Source organism: Rhyacophila brunnea, unplaced genomic scaffold (genome assembly GCF_057557595.1).
Source record: "Rhyacophila brunnea isolate RB1 unplaced genomic scaffold, BYU_Rbru_1.0 scaffold_17, whole genome shotgun sequence".
NCBI lineage: Eukaryota > Metazoa > Arthropoda > Insecta > Trichoptera > Rhyacophilidae > Rhyacophila > Rhyacophila brunnea.
Window position 1 is genome coordinate 33,722,077 of NW_028232827.1, and position 21,515 is coordinate 33,743,591.

Below are 21,515 nucleotides of genomic sequence, written 5' to 3' on the forward strand. Positions count from 1 at the left end.
CATTTTTTCATGAACAATCTACCTGCAGGGGTCTATGAGAGCCTAATACATTTTTTTTTAGATATCGTCGTTGATTCTACAATACCTGCTATGTGTACATAACCTTATTGTCTAGGAGACGAATAAAACTGTTTTAAAAAATCGGTGTGTGTACTGATGTACGCTCGTTAGAAGTTATACATCTTTGGCGTAACAAAACAAAATCAAAACTTATGATAACCTAGATTCTTCGACTAGCCCTTAATTATCTTGTTAAATTACACACCCAAGAAAAAGGACTGCTTATTGGAACGCCGTTGGTTTATTTCTATACACTAACTTATATTACTAAATTATATAATTATTTAACGTTGTTTTTATTTTTAAAGTAACAACTGCCACTATGACGTTTAATAGTTTGTTTACGTAAGGAATTGCAAATGGAAGACAATAATAAATTTGCTGCCTAGGCAACGGAACAATTCTAAACTATAATATTATACTGTCTAATCGTCACGATTGCATTATCATACTGTGGCGTAAAGGTAGTGCGTTCGGCTGATAGCCGAAAAATCGGTGGTTCGAATCCAATCGAGTGCATTTCTTTTTGTGTGAAAAAATAAATTATGTGTTACATGTCACATGCCAAAAATACACTCTAATCTGATTTTCCAAACGCGCCTAAAGGTAACATAATATAAGGTTAGTTTAGGTTTTGTAATTCTGAATTCAACTGAATTTTCATTTTGAGGTTAGCTAACAACTGTCAACAAACTATAAATAATAGTATCACAAACAAACAATCGACCATTGTACGATTGATACCCAAGCACGAATGAAAATGCGAATATACTTTTTAATAAAATTCTTCCGCTATCATATTATAGTTCTAGATTTTTTTTGGGCATAATAAATGGAAATGAACATTATTGTAGTTATTGATTGGTATATTTTATATAATCAATGACATTTGGCACATTTGGTTAGTTCGATTAGTTGCAAAAAACACCACTGGAGCGCCACTACCTATTTTGACCAATGCACGAGTATTTGACACATTTTGTTTAGTTGCAATAAACACCACCGGAGCAATTTGCCCAATGCATGAACAATTACTATTATGAAGCAGAAAAATTACTGCTGAATTCACACACTCGACAGATATTTTGCCAAATTCATGAATAAGGCAACGGGGCTTGCATTTTTCATGAAATAGGCAAAATTTTGCCGATTTCATGTAATACGCAATTTCACACATTCAGCATAACATATACATATGCAGTGAAGTAGATGTTATAAAAATGTGACCTCACCATTGGGTCTAAGCGTAAGAGTGAGAGAACCTCTGGCAGAACGGATCAGCTGTACTACTTGCTCGTGGCGAAGACGCTCCACTGTTACTCCATTTATCGCCACAACCTGGAATCAGAATAATTAGTCACAATAAATTAAAATTTATTTTGATTTTCCTCCATGTAATATGAATACATATGTACATACATATTAGCTTTTCAATGTTTTTAATCCATTGCAGATTCCATTATCAATAGTGATAAATTAAATGAGTAGTCTCTGAATATGTCATTAATTAGAAAACAAGATGCATTACGATTTATTATTCCTAGAGATTAAATTTGATGTGTCAAATGTTATCAAAAAAACACTAGAACCAAAAACGGCAGTTTCAATTTTTGAAAAATGTTAGTAAGTCAAAAAAAATGTCTCATTTCTCTCTTCGTATAACCATTGGTGTCGCGCCAATCTGTGCATTAACCAATTATGCTACGAGCCTCTTATCTAATTAGGACAATTTAAACTAGTGGGTCATACATGAAATACTTATCAAACTGTTTAAATTGTCGTAATTAGATAGGAGGCTCGTAGCATAATTGGTTAATGCACATATTGACGCGACACCAATGGTTATACGAAGAGAGAAATGAGACATTTTTTTTGACTCCTTTTGTAGTTTATGAATGCCTTGCTTGTTTCGGGGATTTTTAGGGGTTTTCAGATTTCTTATGTTCTACTTCTATTTTTGTTTGAATTGCGACTTTTTGTGTTATGTGACCGCTCATTTAAAAATACCTATTCTCTGATATAACGAGTAATGCTAATAGCGAGCAAATTCAGTCAGTCCCATCTTTCTTGTAATAATCAAGTTTGGCTGTGTTATTTTTTTCAAGGAATAATGCTGTATCAAATCTGTGCACTGAGTTTGTATGTGGGAGACACTGCTTACACTTACAACCATATCAGCTTCCAGCGGGTCTATTCTATACAAAAGGCGACTATCGACCGCTAACGTGCTAACGTGTTAGTATTTATTACATATATTATAATTGTAACAATCAGTTAGCCGTTTAATCAGTCGAAACTGTTGCTCTCTCTCTATCGCTCATGCTCTAAATTTTAGCACACCCAAGGGGCATGCCGTTAAAATATAGCATTTATTGCAACAATTAATACCAACTTATTGTAATTGTTACAATACGTGCTAATAATTCGATACAAACATACCCTAGTTAGCGGTTTTAGCGGACGAAAGCAGCCTTTTGTATAGAATAGACCCGCAGATGTACCAATAGCATAGCATACAAATCGTACTTTTATGAAGATTGTATTTCAGCCAAAAGTTCACTGCTTTAGTACAGTATGTAGATCTTAATTAATTTTGATCTGGCATGCATATAAATACTTGTTTATGGTTCGCTCTTGATAAATTATTTATTCTCCATATCAAAGAATATAATAACCTGATCGCCTTCCTGCAGGTGTGGTGAAGGCATCCCCGAAGGTGTAGGCGTGGGTGCCACTCTGGACACGACAACAGGCGCATCCAAATCGGCCCCGCCTCTCACATTAAACCCATACCGGCCGGCCGCATCAGCCGATAGTCTCACGGTGACTAGCGCCCCGTCGGGATCGGCCGAAGCCGGGCCTGACGCCACGTCGGATGAGGGATCAGGCATGGGTGAGGGGCCTTCGAGGTCAGCGGTGGGCTCAGCTACACCGAGGTCATCCTCTTCGTCATCGTCGTCTTCGTCTGCATAACCGAGAGGGACACGCAGGGCCCGTTCCAAGAAACCTCCTTCACTGTAATAGGAAAGTTTTTATTGCATATAATAATGGTACATATTAGTACTTTCAACAATGTGAAATATGAATTGAATTGTCTCAAAAATGAGGCATCTTTAAAAAATTGATCTATTCTATAAATGCGTCAAATAATAGACTTTGCGAAACCTAACGAAACAGATGGCACCCATTAATGTTTTCATTATGAAGAACCCAGGCCATGTAATCACTTTAATGGTGTTAACTGTAAATCCTCGATGGAAAGACATGTTCCGGATGTATCGGATGTATGCCACAACCTCCACATTTTCATGTGCGCATGGCAGGCCATAGAAAATGAGCGTATATACACGCTGTGCTTTACACTTATTATAATAGCCCTGGTTGATTGTTTTAAACAATTTAGTATATTCTAAACACACTGCCATCTCTTGGAATCATGGTGAAATACAAGCCTTTATGCTATATTTTTAATATATTTCCAAAAAAGAATGTTTTAGGGTTTAATTTTTTCATAGATATTCGCGGGCTGCCGGGTACCGCAATGCGAATACCTCCTTGATTTTTAATGGGTTAAATTAGTAATGTATCGGTATCCAGTCATGATATAACCACCATTTCTCCGATGAGGAAAAAAAACACACACTGCACAGTAAACAGTGTGTGAAACAAAAACCATTGTCGGGTGGTGTCATACTGAATCTTATAGGTGGATAAGTACTTTATTTTACATTGTTAGTCACTAGTACTGTTAGGTTGAGCAATCCAACCATATGATATTTTCCTTGAAAAGTAAAACGTGGATTGCCATTAGGAAGAAAAATCATTTTGATTTTATCGGATAGATATTAAATAAACAGATGACTAACTCTTATAGGCCTTATAGTATTCAGTTAGAATTCGTAACAAATGAAATAGTCATTAACACTTACTCGTCACTGGTCCTATGTTGCGGCGCCAGATGGGAAACGGCAGTCCATGCAGGCCGAGGAGCAGGCGCGCCTTGTCCTTCCTGAACGCGAGACAATCCTCCACGCCCGAACGCACACTTGATATCATCCGCATCACGCCTTCTCGGAGATCTGTACACACAAAATAAAGTGAGACATAGTGTCACACCCCCAAATTGTCACCAATTGCGGGATGTCTTCTCTGGAGGTCTAGCGAGGCCAGGACCATTTTCGAGCTGACTCATAGTAGTGGTCGATTATGAGGAAAAAAAATTACCCGGCAACGCTGTTGTCCGTACGCCATTAAAAAAATTACCGGCAACGCTTTATTTTTGTACACCGCTTTAGTGTGGGAGATTGCTCGCAGCGGAAGGGATAGCGTTTCTTGATGACTGCGATAGTGAAAGCGATGTCGAAAGCGCAAAAGATATTTTTTGGCAGCAGATGCTTCCAGAGATTGGAATTGTAAACAGTATACATCTTGCGCTCCGCAAAATTGATAAAAATGTAATAACTAAAAGTATAAAGTCAAATAAAAATCGCTGTTTTCAACCATTCCGAGGTGTTTATTTGTTCACTCCAAAGTCCTAAATAACAGACGCTGCCCAGCAACCAGCATACTGAGCGAAGAAGGAGAAAGCATCTTGTCACTCTCGCACTTGACGGGTGATGACAAACCTCTAGACTCTAGAGTCTGAATTGTCTTTTCTATGACTCCACAGACCTGCTTACAAAGCATACAGTTCATAGAATACCCTTCTCAACGTTACTTTCGAAGATATCCAGCGTCTTCTAATATTTTTTTTATATAGTTCAACAAAGTTCAATTGTATTGTACGTTAATGAATTAAAATTGTAACATGAGTAGATTCATTAGTCACCTGATGAAAAAGCGATGGAGAGGCGTGGCGTGTCTCGGAGCCGATGGCGCTCTCTGCAGCCGATGGAAGCCGTGTTGCTCGACGCAACTCCGCCATAGGGCTTTCGCTGCCCTGCCACTGCAAGTGTTGAATCCGACCACTGTATCGTAGCTTTCCGACTGTAGGTACAAATAAGCATACATGCATACAGTAGTTCTAATAATTCACATTACAGCTGAAATATCTTCCTGGGAAGTTGGCTTTAAACAAAATGTCGTATTTATTTCCATAGTATCCGACCCTAAGGTTTTTTTTTTTTTTTTTTTTTTAATATTAATAACCATGTCCTTGCTTTTTCGTACAAGGTGGTTGTTAGTAATTTTGAACAATCACAAACACCCAGGCTTTGAGAAAAACACATAAATGTTTTTGTCATGACCGGGAATCGAACCCAGAACTCTCGGGTGGAAGGCCAGCGCCTTACCCACTGCACCACGACCCTAGGGTTGGGCGAATGGCCAACATTCATTTCTCGTAAGAAAGTCTGTTAAAACAAAACACCAAAACTGTGGAGACCTGTTTGCTCTTCTTAGGTGCAAAAATGATATTTTACTCTTATTTTAGAAGATCCTACCCAAATTTAACACTTTTTAAAGAAATTAACACCCCAGTAACACACATTAATAAGAAATATGTAATGCTTCAGATACTGCGCATATACACAAGACTGCTATCAGACGCTATCGGCGGCTACCGAGGGTAGTTTATCATATTTATGTATTGACGTATTATAATTGTTACAATAAGTGCTATGTTTTAACAGCCCCTCCCTTGGCTGTGTTAATTTTTAGAGCGAGATAGACAGTTTTGACAGTATGACAGCTAACTTATTGTCTCTATATAATATCTCAATACATAAATAAAACTACCCTCGATAACTGCCGATAGCAGTCTTGTGTATAGAATAAATGCACTGGTACATATACACTTTGAATATGTCGGTTAACAAGTGAATAGATTTTTTTTTCTTCATTTGTTATGTTACCACCCAAAAGACAGTTGAACTTGGTTATTACGAGGAAGATGGGACTGACTGTATTTTCTCGTTATAACCATCACTCGTTATATCGTTATATAACATTTTCACGCCACGTTCTATTTAAGCATAGAACATAAAAAAATCTGAAAACCATTGTAAAAATCCCCGAAACAAGCATGGCATTCATAAACTACAAAAGAAGTTGTAAGAAGAAGAAAAAGAAGGCACTGGTAGGTACGTACTGACTTCACAAAGCTTGGATTTTTTACATGCAATTTCAACCATATGCGTGGATACTTTTTCAATGTTGTCGGCGAAAACACCAATTAGGTACTTAGACACTTAACTAGTGTCATAAACGTAATCCGATCCCGGCGGCATCGGTCTAGTTAACTATCTAAAGTCTAAGAGTTAACTGCCCGGTCGGATTTTATTGTTTAGGGTCGAAAATGTTGTTTTTAAACGATCGACACATTAACAGTTTTTCTTGGTATACCCGAGAAGTAGCTCGTCATAAAAGTGAATAAATGTATGTAGAAAATCATAAACTAAAATTTCAATGAATGTTTCCTCATTACATCGGAGATCTCGCTATTTCCGTAATTGTAATAACCAAGTTCGACTGTAAATTAAAAATTCAATCTACATGCGTAATTAAATCGTAATGTACATTTTTTATTTTGCATCTACTGTAAAAAAAATAATTATTTGTTTCTAAATAATATATTGTATGAAATTTCCAGTGTCATTTCATATAATTAAAATTCAGGTCTCTCCCACAAGAATTCATTGACTACTGTCAATTATTATTATAATGAATTCAATGAGCAATAAACATGTCAATAAGCAATAATAAATTCCATACACTAATAGACAATCCCATGATAATGGCAATATGTTGACATCACAATGCACTATTTAAACTTAATCACATTAGAAGACTCCTCCATCAATAATATATTATAAGGTAACTAACTACTCGTAATATATCAATATATAAATTGCACTCAGAGCAAAATGCAGTGATGCACAAATGAAGCAAGCATTATATGGCATCAATAAATCTCAATAAGCCACTGAGGGGACTTCTTTAGTAACATAAGTCCCGTTTACACGGTTCACTTTTGACGATCATCGTGGAGGAATCATCCGCAGTGACCCATGTAAACGCACATTCATTCTCGAATCATCGAAAGTGATCATCCGGAATCGAAATCGAATAAAGTTAAACATATTCTACTTTTCGGTCATCGCGGATGATTGCAAAAGTGGCACGCATGCGCACCACACCACTGCCCATGCCACGCATACGCAATGCGCCCCTGACTACTATCATAATTTTATTTACATAAGTACGTAAACTGTCATTCTGAATTGAAAACGAACCGGTTACATAAATACTACCATGATATTACGACGCATTACCCATGGTTTTATCCAACGCCTCTTTTTCCTATTCCTCTTTCTCTCTATGAAATTTCTGCATTCATACAACAAATATTCACCTACCTGTTTGAATTCCAGCCTACACTGTTATTTCAGTTGACGCCATTTTGAAATGATTTGAATATTTCACTTTCGGTGACACGTGTAAACAAGCAGTATGCAATTCCCTGCGGATGATCATCCGCAGTGACTCGTAACGAGCCTATAGATTATTTTATAAGAACTGGTTAGGTTAGGTTAGGTTAGAAGTTTGAAGAAAAAAATTGGTTCTTGTCGATTTAAGCCCGCTCTCATATTGTCGGTGTTTAGTAAAAAGGGCAAATTAACCAAAATGCTACTCTACAGGAGGAGGATTTTTAACTTTTGACATTTATTTGTTTTTTGCCTGTAGATGATTATAAATATCTAACAAGTTTATAATAAAGCTTAGAAAGAATACTGTCATTATAATAGGTATTATTATATAATATTTTAAAAGGCCTAATATGTCACATTTGCTTTTTATTTCGTAATTTTAATTAATTTAATTTTAGTCGATTATCGTTTTTAAGTACTTTCCTGTGGAGATAAAAATTCGCCGTTTTTACACAACAAAGCTAGTGGGGTACTTTCATTAAAATCTCGATTTCGCCAAAATGGTTGATTCGCCCTTTTTACAAAACACCGACGATATCAGAACTCGCCTTGTTTGCAACATGTCGAAAACGTCGATGTGACGTCATCGTTATTCACAAAACACACGTTGCCAAATGGAGCTCCGCAGATTGGTCGAATACGACTGTTTTTTTGAAAAAAATATCTCCTGTTGCATCCATTCCTATCTAGACGTCAGTACGCACTGCGCATCGATAAATGTCTAATTGACGGATGAATCCAATATTTTCGCCTTCTACTTAAATTTCTGCGGTACCAATACATAATAATCGCTGTTTCCGCGTCTGATGATATATTTGCGTAATGGCGTTTGATGTCTAGCCAGAGTATATTTTGACGTTTCGAGAGATTACGCGCGAGTGTTGCTAGGTAGATATGCGAGGTCGTCACATGCAACACTGGTTCGGCTGTCTCGGAAGGTTTGATTTATGACTGTGGGGTACACGAGGCAAGTTTAGATGCGAGAGCCGGCTAAGGGAAGCCAGCAGCAAACAAATTTTGAAAATAGCTGATATATCGGATTATTTGTTAGGTTATCAGCTATGAAAATTAGGTTGGTTCCCGTAAACCGACTTGTACCAAAAAATCTTCTAGCAGATGGAACTTTTATAATAAAAATCAACATTAAATCTGGAAAAAGTATTGATAAGCTAAGATAATGTTTAAATTAAAAATATGTTTTTGATCTAGTGCAAAGACCCGATGGATTGGGCGAATGGCTAAGAACCATTCCACGTAAAGAAATCTGTTACAACCTCCAACCTGTGGATGCCAATATTTTCCGCTGAGAGAATTTTCTTTTTTTATATTTGACATTTGTTTGTAAACTTCACACGCGGTCCGACACTGAATTGCTCATTTTTTAGAAGAAAACAAATGAGATATTTTTTTTTATATTAATCTAGATCAGTGATTTCACACTTTTTGTGGTAACATGTAAATTGTACATGTTACATTTCACCTTGGGCTGTCGTACCGGAAAGAGATGGCCGTATAGCATTGAGTTCAAAAAATGACACATTGCTCATGGAGGTATTCATTGCAGACAACAATGTTTCAATTTAATTAGGTTTAATAAGAGCATTAATTTGAAATCGATTGGTATCAAATACCTGATAATAAACGCTGTCATTATTATAATATATTCAGGAAACAAGACATGGAACGGTGCCAAGCAAGACAAAGCAATGCAATAGGCTTGATGTAAATGCAGTCGAGAATAGCAACTGTAACAGTTATCAAATTTGCCCTGCATAATTCATCTCAATTTTGCGCAAGTTCAATTGTTCCATTATAAAAAATAATTTTTCAAAAAAATTCTAATGGATATGTTATTACTAAGGCATATTTTTTTCAATTTGTATGTATTGTATTGTATTTGTATTCAAGAGTATGAACCTAATTGGTTGAGCACATGGCTAACATCCATCTCTCGTAAAACCAAAAATCTGTCAATACAAACATCAACTCTGTTGAGGTCCATACGATCTTATTATGATCGGACATGGTCAAAAAAACAAACCTGTTGTATAACATCCTAGCTTGAGAGTCGGCCGATTTATAATGCTCCAGCAAGTAATGGTTTCGAACCACTGACATGAGTGATGATTCAACAGGACATGATCAATATGGATGGGCGGCAACAAATAATATAACAATAATAATTCCGAGAAGTCTTACCTTGCCTTCGCTGGACTGGATAGTTATTAACATGCATGAATTATTGCAGTATTGAATATCACAGATATAAATCATTTGAATTCACATTGAAGTGAATGAGAAGATAATATGCTGCTCAATGAAGTTAGTTTAACAAATAAAACTATTTGTTAAACTAACTATATTAATATTATAAATAAAACTATATTTAGGTAAAGCGGTCAAATAGCATCGGTGGATTCGTGAGGTGTGTGCCTACATCTCAATGTTGTCGAAGAACATACTTCACTTGCAACAATTCGTTACGAGTAGGTAATGTAGTTAAATAGCAGCGGTGGATTGGTGAGGATAGATATGGATAGAGGGTGGCACGCCTACATCCAAACGTTGTCGAATCATGCATTTATGACAATTCCTAACAAGTAGTTAAAGTGGTCAGATAGTAGTGGTGGAGAGGTGAGGTGTGGGTGGATGACCACACGCCTATATCTATTATGTACTTGGAACAAAAATTATCACAAATAGGTAGCGGTCAAATAGCAGCGGTGGAGTGGTGAGGTGAGGTTCAGATAGAGGGATGTGTAACCAACCCTTGCCTATCTCATTGATTTGAAAAAAAAAGAATATCTCGTCACTGTTCTGGCAGAAGACACTAATTTCGAAAAAATGACATATTGAGTTAGTTATACCAAAATGTTCCTTATTTCAAACTTTACCGTCTGAAAACCTTCTTAATAAATAAACAGTCTTTATTTTAAATTCATCCTTTTAAGGATTACTTAATAAACTCACATGATAGACCATTTCAAACATTTTAACAACTTCAAAGTCAAATTACTCAAAACTAGTATTCTCCAGTTAGTGTCTTCTGCCAGAACAGAGACGATCTACTCCAGACTCAGCATATGCATGAAACAATAAGAGTTTAATAGTAGTTGTCTGATCAGAATCCCCGGATGGTAAAAATATTAATTGTAGGACTGAAATCACTAGTATATAATGTCCCAGAATAGCATCTGATATTTGAGTCAGTTTCAATCCATTTATGTCAGCCTCGTGCATATTCCTCATAATAATAATCAAACTCACCGCTTCCCTCTTCAGCTGGATAAAAAACTGCTTTCTCTTGAAGGAAATCTTTACTATCTTGGCCCAGGAGAAGGTGTTGATGCGGATCGTGTGCTGGAACACCACCAATCCTTGGGAAGTTACGCCGATGGATATGTCCTTCCCGTTCGAGTCCTGCAAATTAGGCGACATTTTCGGTTATATTAAAAACGCATGCGGGACAAGAGGTGACATCTGACGCATCGTAGAAACGAATAACAAAACTCTATTACGAATTAACTTAGAATTAAAATTCTATCAAATACCCTCAGTCGAACTTTTTAATTATCATGGATGATGAAGGTTAAAAGATAAAAATAAAAACTGTACTCAAGCTAGAATAATCAAGATACTAAGTTCAATATCCTCTTGATCAATTCAAGGGGCTTGGGGAGGCCATCACAAATGACGCACGGAATGCGGTACTGCAATAATTATAACGTACATGTAGTAATATTGCGTAAATATTATTCGTAATGAACTTGATCCAGCAACGATTGACGCATAATAATTTTAAATGAATACATCGAAGCAGTTTACTTGTGCATTCATTGATTGCTATTTTATATTACTATATTTTACTCTCATCATCTTAACAGTCATTTTTAAGTTTTTTTTTTGTAAAATCCTTCAATCAGTGTTTTAAAAAGTGGAAAATTAATATATCAAATCAGGAAAATAACAATTTTGGCCACACATCAAGGTATTTTATAGGTTTCCAATTGCAAAATGTCGAGTTTCATCCAGCACCATAAAATACATGTCCAAACTGAATAACAATTAAATCAGAGAGTCATAATTATAGAAAATTGGGTAAATTTTGAGACAGTTCGATATCTTAAAAAAAACCATTAGGATATACCTATACATCAGCCCAAAATTTGTGCTTTTAAAGTGCACAATTCGTTAGATTTTCTGAGTTATATCGCCAAACTACACATAATGATATATCTATTTGAAAAATAATTATGTACTGGGTTATGGGCCTACAATGGAATATATACTACAATAATCGCTGCTTATTCCATGGCTGAAATAAATTCACATAATAAATACACAATTGTTTTTTTATCGTAATAGATTTTTGGGTTGTCACCGCGTATTCTCTTTCCTCGATGTTTCATGCTTGGTAAAGGAGGCTATCGAAATTCATAGAAACCCAGAGAATATTAATAGGTACAATGATTTATGTTACCCTATCTCCACCCGTCATGTATATGCTGCCGCGATTTGCGCACAGGCTCCTTACATGGCGCTATAAATGTGTCAGAATGAAAATATTTTTGTGCCACACACAAACAAACAAAGCTGCACGGGACTGATGTAACAACCATGCACTACGGTGCCTAAAGAAAGAGTTTAGAAAATAAAAAAAGAATCTTGACTTGTCATTTATCTTTATTAACATGAAGTATCCTCTGTATCCGTGTACTGAAACTACCGAAACAGGAGTCAGGAGTTGAAAATGATGAATCTAATAAGGGATCGGACTTATTCTGTCTTCCATGTGACGCAGCAAATTTTTCAAATGCCGCAATGTTGGCCTTGGTTGATGGAAGACGAAGATTAAATTTACAGGATGTACATACATATTATTATGTAATAGATGTGATTGATTAGTCAGAAATGTATTTCACAAAAGACGGCAGGCCAATGTCTTCATACGACTGTAAGTTGTCAGAAAACGTTAAGAAATCCTTCACTAAACGACTTATACGACAGAAGAGTTAATTTGAAATTCCTATCATGCCTGGAGTACAAACAAGGTTACACAACAACAATACATGAACAATATTATTACACATTACCAATTCACAAAGAGTCACTACCTTGACCTTATTACGGCGACACTATGCTTTCAAGTTTATCACATACTCCGAGACAGCACAATACATTATTTTATTATCCATCTTCAATTATTTAAGGATTGAAAACAGTAATATTCAAGGTCACGGGTACACCGATACATACTTGGGAGTATTCATGGATTCGTTTTTACATTACTACCATGACTGAGTTTGAAACAAAAACGTTGAATAAAAATATCTTGATATAGATCAGAGGTTCTCAACATTTTCTAATGCGCCGCACCCATTGGAAATATTTAATAAATGTTTGCACTATCTCCTATGATTGCTGCGCGGCTTAAGCAGCGGCCTATAATGTTGTGGGTCGCAGTTCGGATCCTGGGTCTGGCAAGAAGTACATATATTGTTTTTCAATTTGTGTGAGTGTTATTATGGACTTAATAGGTTGAACAAATGGCTAACATCCATATCTCGTAAAAAAAAAACAAAAAAAAATCCGTTAATAAAAACGTCCACTCTGTGGATGCCCATAATAGATCTTATTGGGATCGGACATGGTCGAAAAAAAAAGAAGAAGAATCTACAAAAGTATTATGACATTTGAAAATGATTTATTTTTTCAATGAATTCTTTATTCCTGCTTCATGATTTTGTCAAAATGTAAAATTATCTTGCTGATTTCGATTTGCAGGTCTATCGATGGATTCAGATGCTTCTTAAATGTTGTTTTGATTAACAAAATATAACTGAAACTAGACTAACACTAGTACATAGGTCGCTGCAAATGAAATGAGGACACGGAGTTCTTATTATCCATCTAATACACACTTTCCCTCTTTGTAACTATCGCTGAAATGCCATCTCGCTCCTACATTGGGTGATTAGATGGAACCTGAATATATAAAATGAAACTGGAAATATGTAGTCAAGCCGCATGAGTAACAAAAACAAACCTTGGCAGGGTGGGCGTCGACACCGTACCGGTCTAATCTCCTTGCGTGTTCGAGGAAATGGAGATCAGCAGTGGCTCGCGGCTGCCCGCGGTGCAGGCGATGCAATTCTCGGATTCTTCGGATGTCTTCGGCGATCTCCGCCTCTTCCCCTTCCCCGCCAGTCAACACGCCCAGCAAACACACTTCCGATGAACTTCCGGCAACCCAATCTCCCAGTTCAGCTGGATGAAATAATATAATCCAATTTATTAATGATTTATTATATATTAGTTTAGCTGTCAAAAACACTCATTTTGGCCATCATTCATTATTCACATTTTCAAATCTGAATAAAAAACAAATCAAATGGTCTACAAGTATAAGAAGATAAGAAGAAACAAACAGATACTTGATTATTTTGACATTATTTGTGTTTCCCAATTCTACCGTGGCACTTAAATGGTCAATTCTGCAAATGATTACGTATAGTTTAAAGCCACTTAAGGTATTTAAATAATATAGTCTTTGGATTCAATGCCTGAAGAAAGCAACTCACCCTGAGCCTGATAGGAAGCAAGGAGCAATCGAGCTGGTCTCGGTGCCTGCAATCTGCCGTCTCTAAGCATCCTCTTGAGCTGCAGACAGAGAAGTCTCCGTGCGGAAGCCTCGAGGCGGGCGGGTTCTGAAGGCCAGAAACGGACTCCCAGCCATAGAGCTGGAGATGCTCCGGCCTGCCGTCTAACACGCTTGTGACCCTCCACCCAGCGCTATTTGGATGACAATGGATTTTAATATTCTGCTTTTGGTGTTGTCTTCCATTGAAGGTTGACAGTGACCAAATTGCAATACATCTCCCTATCCTGGGCCAGTCATAACAGAATAGTGGGCACCGATGCACTACAGATGTGACTTCAAGTCTCATTCGGTACACTTTTTTTCTAGGACTTTCCAATAGCTATGTTTCTGAGCTGCTACTTGCTGAATATTCAAGTTGTAGTTAATTTGTACAAAAAAAAAGTATGAAACTTACAGTAATAGGGGCATTGTTGGATCCCGGAGCGACATTATTCTCGGTGAACTGCAAGCCAAAATACTCCCTCTCCACTAGCTCCAGGTATTGGAAGACCACATCGAGGAGTTCACATCCTTTCGCTTTTTTCTAAATTTTAGAAGACAAAAAATTGGTAAAGAAATATCTAGTTGATAACTAATAATATTTTTTAAATAATATTTTTTTGATAATATACAATTTAAAGCGACCCCATCTTATTACCATGTTTTTATTAGCTCGTATTCTTGTTTGTCCGGTACAGATATTTTCTTGTGTGTCCAGTACAAATTTTTTCTTGTTTGTCCAAGATTTGTATTGGACGATTGAAGATTTTTAACTAACTTCCCGACTAGCTAGACATTTGAAACTTTTAGAATATATCAGAACACGACGACAATGCATTATTTCAATACTTTTGGCCATCTTTAAGCAAAATTGAATTCATTTTCAGTTAATTCTGTTTTGTTTGTTTCGGAAAAAAATTCATTAAAAGTAATATTTACTACTCACTATTATTGGTAGCTAAGGGGGTCCTAGCAACTAAATTATTAATATATACGTGCGTTACTATGGAAATCAATATGAAATGTCAAAATGATATTTCAGTATTCTATAATATTTATTCAGTATTTCTATCAACTGTTGACTATTTGCCGCAGTATTGTAAACTATTTCTGTTGCTCCGGACGAAGTCATTTGGAAGCATGAATTGAATGTGCGAATGGACTTCAGGAACAGGTTTGAATCTGGAACCGTGCCGATGAGCAAGCCATTCAATGGTTTTGGAGGTATCTCAATTTCTGGTAGTTGCACTTTTCCTGATGCGCAACACATTCCGGCTGACTCATGTTTGAATTTGAGCGCATGACAATGGGGACATTCTTTGTCCATAGCACCAATCAGCACTTTCGGATGAGCGGAATATTCAATATCTGGCTCGTACTCGAATGCGAGACGAAGGAACGAAGCGGATGTAAATGTTCAATGTACTTGTTGGCGTTGTCGGTCATTTGCTCTGCGTGTGTTAACTACGAACCAGCGCGCTTGGCTCCGTTCCAATTGTCGTTGTTGATTTCGTTCAGCTCGTGCCTCTTGTGATTGAGATGCACGCAATTGCGACATGCTTACACGCACGTTTTTGTTATCTTGTTGGATTTGTTCGTCTGTTCTTTCTGCTCTACTATTTCGCATGTTTGTTGCTTTATTCGTTCGACGGCCCAAATGGCCCCCCTTGCGTCTTGCTGGCATTGTGCACTGTAATACACGCACATAAAAATAGATAAATTAAAATAAATCGTACAAAATTTTGCACGCACTGCGTTGTGATATGCCGAATGAAATGTCAAAATGACGCGACGCTTCTCTTGAATTCTTCTCGGACGTAGCGCCATCTGTCATTCAACAACATAAATAATTTCGTTCTGTTTGAAATACGAACGACGGTTAAATTTGTTCATACAAAAATAATAAAATCGCGATTAAAAAATGGGAGGGTGGGGGTAGGAAGGTGAAAATTTGGGGTTATAGGTATTTTTTTATACTAAATAATAAAAAAAATACAAAAAAAAATTGTCAAAAAAATAAAAGAAAAATTTTCTGGATAGAGATACCCTAATCACCAAGCGGTATGAAATATACTTGTTGACCTATTCTCTTACCTAACAAATATACATAAAAAAAATCATAAAAATCGGTCGAGCCATTTCGGAGGAGTTCGACCACAAACATCGTGACACGAGATTTTTATATATATAGAGATGAATGTGTATAACTTGAAATCCTTTTTATTTATATCTAGATTAAGGCCGCAAGATTAGCTGACCTTAATCACTCAGCGAAAAATTTTGTATTTAATGTACCTACTGACATAGGCTCAATAATACACTCTTCTTCTGCCGATGTAAAGTGATGTAGAGATTGGGATCTCAATTGGTCTTAAATCCATGTGAAATTCTCCATATTGAGTGTGCCAAGTCAAAAAGGCATAAGTGATAATTTCTAACTGTACAGTAGAGTAATTTGAAAGAGAATTTTATTGGTTTCGTCATTATTTATTTGTAACTAACCTACCAAAAAAATATTATAACTTTTTCATGAAATAACTCTTAATACTTAATAATATTTTCTTAAAAGTATTTTTTAAATCGGAAGATTTTTTTTGAAGCTTTTCAAAAATGATTCTCTAAGAAAAATTCATTGCAGCAGTATGAAGGAAGTCCATTTTCGATACCATGCATAATGTCCGCAATAAGGGAAAAACAATATACTACTCTAACTCTTGAAGACAACGGCCAACTTACTAGGTATATGAATTTATCACTGTGACCATGCAGCAGGTATTGAATTAAGATTGTCTGAAATTATTTTTAACCACTAGTTTTTGTTTGTTGCAAACATTTTCTTTGTCCAGTCAACGAAATTTATATTTGCTAGGTTAGTTTGATTGTAATCGTTTTATGGATTAAGGTTCAAAAATTTCTGAATAGACAACCCCGATTTTACATGCCTGGAGTTGACTTTTACTGTTATTTGCATGTCGTTTCTGCAGTCCCATTTCATTATAAGTACATTTAAGTAATTTCCGATTTTACATTTTTATTTTCCACAATTTACGTCTGAAATATTCAAAATCCAATTTATTTGAACACATTCAATTCATGGCAATCATTGAAATCAACTCAAGAGAAAAGGAAAATTCTCGAAAAAGTGAAAGAACGCATTGACATACCCAATATGTTTCAAATCCATTTGTATGATTTTTTTAATAAAAAAATATTTATCTTTTCAATACCCTATATAAAACATACGTTTTCCCTTGATATTTACGTCCTTTTTGTCAGTCCTTAAAAAATCTAAATATAGAACAGAACACGAGCCAATATCAATTGAATGTAAAATGATTTTTAAATTAATATATGGCTCACCTCGATCTGGAAGGAGTGCTGGGAGTCATCGAGGAAGGTAACGCAGGCGCTGATGGTGTTGACTTTGCGGTCCCTGGCCAGCTCAGAGGCGCGCACGTTGTACGTCCCACTCGTGCTGCCAAACGCTCTGCGCGACACGCTCTCGATCATTGTTCCCGCAGCCACGCATTCAACATTTTCACAATTCTTTTGATTCAATCAACCTGATAAATCATATTAAAAATATATAATATGTTACATTATATCCATAGGAATTAGGAAGTGCCCTAGAAGACCTTCAGAACAGGACTGTAGGAGCTTGCAATTGAAAGCCGCAAAGCAGGTTTAAAGATAAATGTCTCGAAGACAAAAGTAATGATAGACTGCTTCGCTGAACCAAAAGCGATCCTCATCAATGGCACTCAAATCGAGCGGGTCAACAATTACGCCTAACTTGAATAACAAAATATGTCAATTGACTGAGGTATGTATGACGAGATTTCTCGCAGCAAAAAACTGGAATACTTAAACCACATTTGGGCGCCTGAATAGTACACCCGATCCTCTTTTTGCACGGTTTCGAAATAACACGGTTTAAAAAAAGTACCGATTATTTTTTAATATCTTTTATTTACACTGATTTTCTTGCTTTAACACGGTTTAAAAAAACTAAACAGAATAAAAATATGTATAATGTACATATTAATCAAAAAATTGCGTTGCATTCGACCGCATGCCAGTGGTGCATACATATGTTATCACTGGATGCCGCCCAGACATACATACGTATATACATGGCGCCACTAGTCAGTCACTTCAGGTTTGATATTAGTGACGCGCCGCGTGCTTTCGGCGTCAGCATCATTAAATATTTCCAGCAATGAGAGTGATTTTCCGCCAGAGTAAAACAGCAGTAAACGGGCACATTTACACACATCAAGTAATGAGACAAAATTTAATGTAAATTGAAAACTATGTATTTTTATGTATAAATATTTTAATGTAAGTATAAATAATAATAAATATATTCGAATTATTTACCTTATCTTTTTTTACACGGTAGTCTTTGGAACGTATCCCCCCCCGTGCAAAAAGAGGATTGGGTGTATCTATCTTCAAAAGTGACCTCAAATTACGAAAAATAATCCAGAAAGACCACAAAAGAAGCCAATGGACAAGGAGGTAGCCAAGAACATGCAACGTGATAGAAGTCGCCAAATGGCAATAGGCTGGACATGTTGCTTGGCGAGTGGACAACCTCTGGACAAATGCTGTCATACAGTGGTACCCAAGGGTCACTAAACGATCACAGGTACATCCTAAAACCCGCTGGACCATCAAACTCATAAACTTCGGTGAATGTACATGGCAGTCAAGAACTAAGGACCAAAAAGAGTGGGAGGATCTATGGGGAGGCCTTCATCAAGCAGTGGGTCGATCGACCATGAGTGATTATGATATCACTGGTATGTTCCTTTCCATGCTATGTTTGCACTAGGTACTCCAAATTTTTGAATTCCTCCAACATTACCCACATCATGTTTAGGGAATCCAATCCCGAGCCAAAATTCTGATCCCGGGATTTCGGGATTACAATTTGACAATCCCGGGATCCGGGACTGGTCCCGGGATTGGCATTTTTCCATTGTTAATATAACATTTTTATATTTACAAATAACATTGATAAAATCGGTCAAAAATAAATCTAGTATAATTTATACTATTTAAGACATTTATTGTTAATATTGTATACGTTCAATCTTGGAAATACATAAGTTTAATGGAGTAAATAATATTGCAATATAAATAATAATGTGAATTTAATATGAGATTGCTGTTACTGATAGTAAAGGCTTAATGAATGGGTTAGCGAGATTTAAAATAGTAAAGCAAATCATGGTGTACTTATGGCCTTTCCAAATCTAATTAGTCAGCCAAATATGAAACTGCCGTAAAACGTATGAGATCATGGTGAAATTACTTTGTTAATAGTGCGAAGCATTGTTTTTTCCAATCTTTCTCATTTTTATTAATTTATGTGAAAAAATAAAATGAATCGGCAACTTACACATGGATATTAATCAAACTTCATTCAAACTCAGTTTATTTCTAATGCAGTTATTTGTTATTAAAAGTATTTTTTCTGTTATATTTTCGTTTTTATTTTATTTTCCATAAAAATTTATAAAAAAATCAATCCCGAAAGTTTCGGGATTATGTTTATCAATCCCGGGATTCATAGGTTTTGAAAATAGCTCGGGATCCCGGGATCCCTAATCATGTTTATGTCGGGCCTAACACAGAAAGACCACAAAAATAAAATATGGATATTGAAAACATTTTCCAACACTTTTTAAAATACACAATGAAAAAAAAACACACGAAAGGTAAAGTGTCCTAATATTATAATACCAAATAATGATGGTTACATATTATATCTACAAACATTATATTTATACCAGAGAATCACATGATCTGTAGAAATTATGTTTCTGTATAGGTTTTTTTTAACAATAAATAAAATGGAGATAATCAACCAATAAATACTTATATTTACCGCATTGACATTATTATTCTATATTAAATTTATATTTAGTACCTATTTTTTATTCGCAATGTAACTTGTGGCTTTTAACGTTTACGATAATACAAGTTGATTAATCAGGAACGAATGTTCTTGCGGTTTTGTTTTTATTTACCAAGCACTTTCCGCACGGATAATTTAAAAAATAAACGAAGAAACGGACACCGAATTGATTTTAAAACACATACAATATAGCGCGCTTATTGCTAATGAACAACTGATAAATTAAGCGTTACACTACGTTTAAAAATCAATCGCAAACCTTGGATGCACAGCACATAATAATGAGATGGGTTTGTAAATTTTATAAACGCATCATTAATACATAAATCCAATTTTTTTAATTAAACTAAAAAATAAAAAAACCGGCAGCATTAAAAAAAATCATTCAAATTATTATCGAATTACGGGTTCTACTACACTTTATAAACTAACTGCAACGTGTATTACATAAACGGTTATAAAAATATTAAAAATCAACCTTGATTGTTTACCGCACATTTGCGCAATGTTTATGTAGATTAATTTGAAAAAACTAGTATCTTTTATAAAAAATTACAAACAGCAACCTGTCACAGCGTTGCCCAACCTTTTTCTTTTTATTATATGGCTATTCACTATTGGCTACGGCCATCTACTCTATGGTTAAATGGCAAAAATAAAATGTCTTTGATACTTGGTCAATACTCATTGTCAAAATCGCCCAAATCAAGATAAACTCGTTTGTTGATCTCTGTAAATCGAAATTGATAGGTAGATAAATTGATTTTTTCATGAAAACTCAAATGCAATAATTTATTGGTTATAATTAAAAATATTGGTTTTATTATACAATCACAATGAATCATGCATCATGCCAATTTTAATGTTTATTGCATAATCAAGAAAAGAATAAATTCACCGTAAAAATGTCAGTTTTTATCAAAATTTGTATTTAAAAAATAAATAAATCACCTCTAGTATTATGTATCAAAGAGATTTTTGGACCAACCACACTACGATTAAAGTATATTTTTGTACTATAGTATCGGTCAGCGTCAAAGATATTGGATCTCTTTGGTCAGCGTACTATGTCATTGCACAATTATTTAATATGTACGACATTAAAAAGATGTAGGTAGTACGCCCAAAATAGGTACTATAATTTTGAATAGGTACCTATCGGATAAAGTTTTTATTCTTAAAGATTTTAAGTAAGTGCATATCAATACGTTAAAGGATAAACCACGGAAGTCACGTTTAGACTTTTGTTCAGGAGAGCGATTTTAGTGTAGATTAAATGTTTGAAACTGACACATACCTGTTATCAACAGGCTTTTCTTGGTTTCTGTAAATATTAAATAAAAAAACGGGCCGAACCGCAACCCTGATCTCTATAAACAATTGAATAAAACAACTGATCTGGTTCCCTGCTCAATTACGTTAATATTTTATTTATGAGTAAAGGCCTTCGTCCGGTGCGTGA

The 21,515-nt window shown here is 35.6% G+C and overlaps 2 protein-coding genes across 2 annotated transcripts in view; one reads left to right on the plus strand and one right to left on the minus strand.

Moving 5' to 3' along the window:
- Positions 1-20,658, minus strand: part of Ptpmeg (protein tyrosine phosphatase Meg) — a 33,168-nt gene extending 12,510 nt beyond the window's left edge. Inside the window, exons 1-10 of the mRNA XM_085944272.1 lie at positions 20,532-20,658; positions 17,488-17,690; positions 14,543-14,671; positions 14,069-14,279; positions 13,534-13,754; positions 10,755-10,907; positions 4,889-5,046; positions 3,990-4,139; positions 2,736-3,075; positions 1,293-1,398 (exon numbers count right to left, since the gene is read on the minus strand). Of these exons, the coding sequence (XP_085800398.1) occupies positions 1,293-1,398; positions 2,736-3,075; positions 3,990-4,139; positions 4,889-5,046; positions 10,755-10,907; positions 13,534-13,754; positions 14,069-14,279; positions 14,543-14,671; positions 17,488-17,637 (1,618 nt within the window). The 5' untranslated portion in view covers positions 17,638-17,690; positions 20,532-20,658. The remainder of the gene's footprint in view (positions 1-1,292; positions 1,399-2,735; positions 3,076-3,989; positions 4,140-4,888; positions 5,047-10,754; positions 10,908-13,533; positions 13,755-14,068; positions 14,280-14,542; positions 14,672-17,487; positions 17,691-20,531) is intronic.
- Positions 1-21,515, plus strand: part of LOC147073988 (uncharacterized) — an 895,029-nt gene that overhangs the window by 257,720 nt on the left and 615,794 nt on the right. The window lies entirely within an intron of this gene.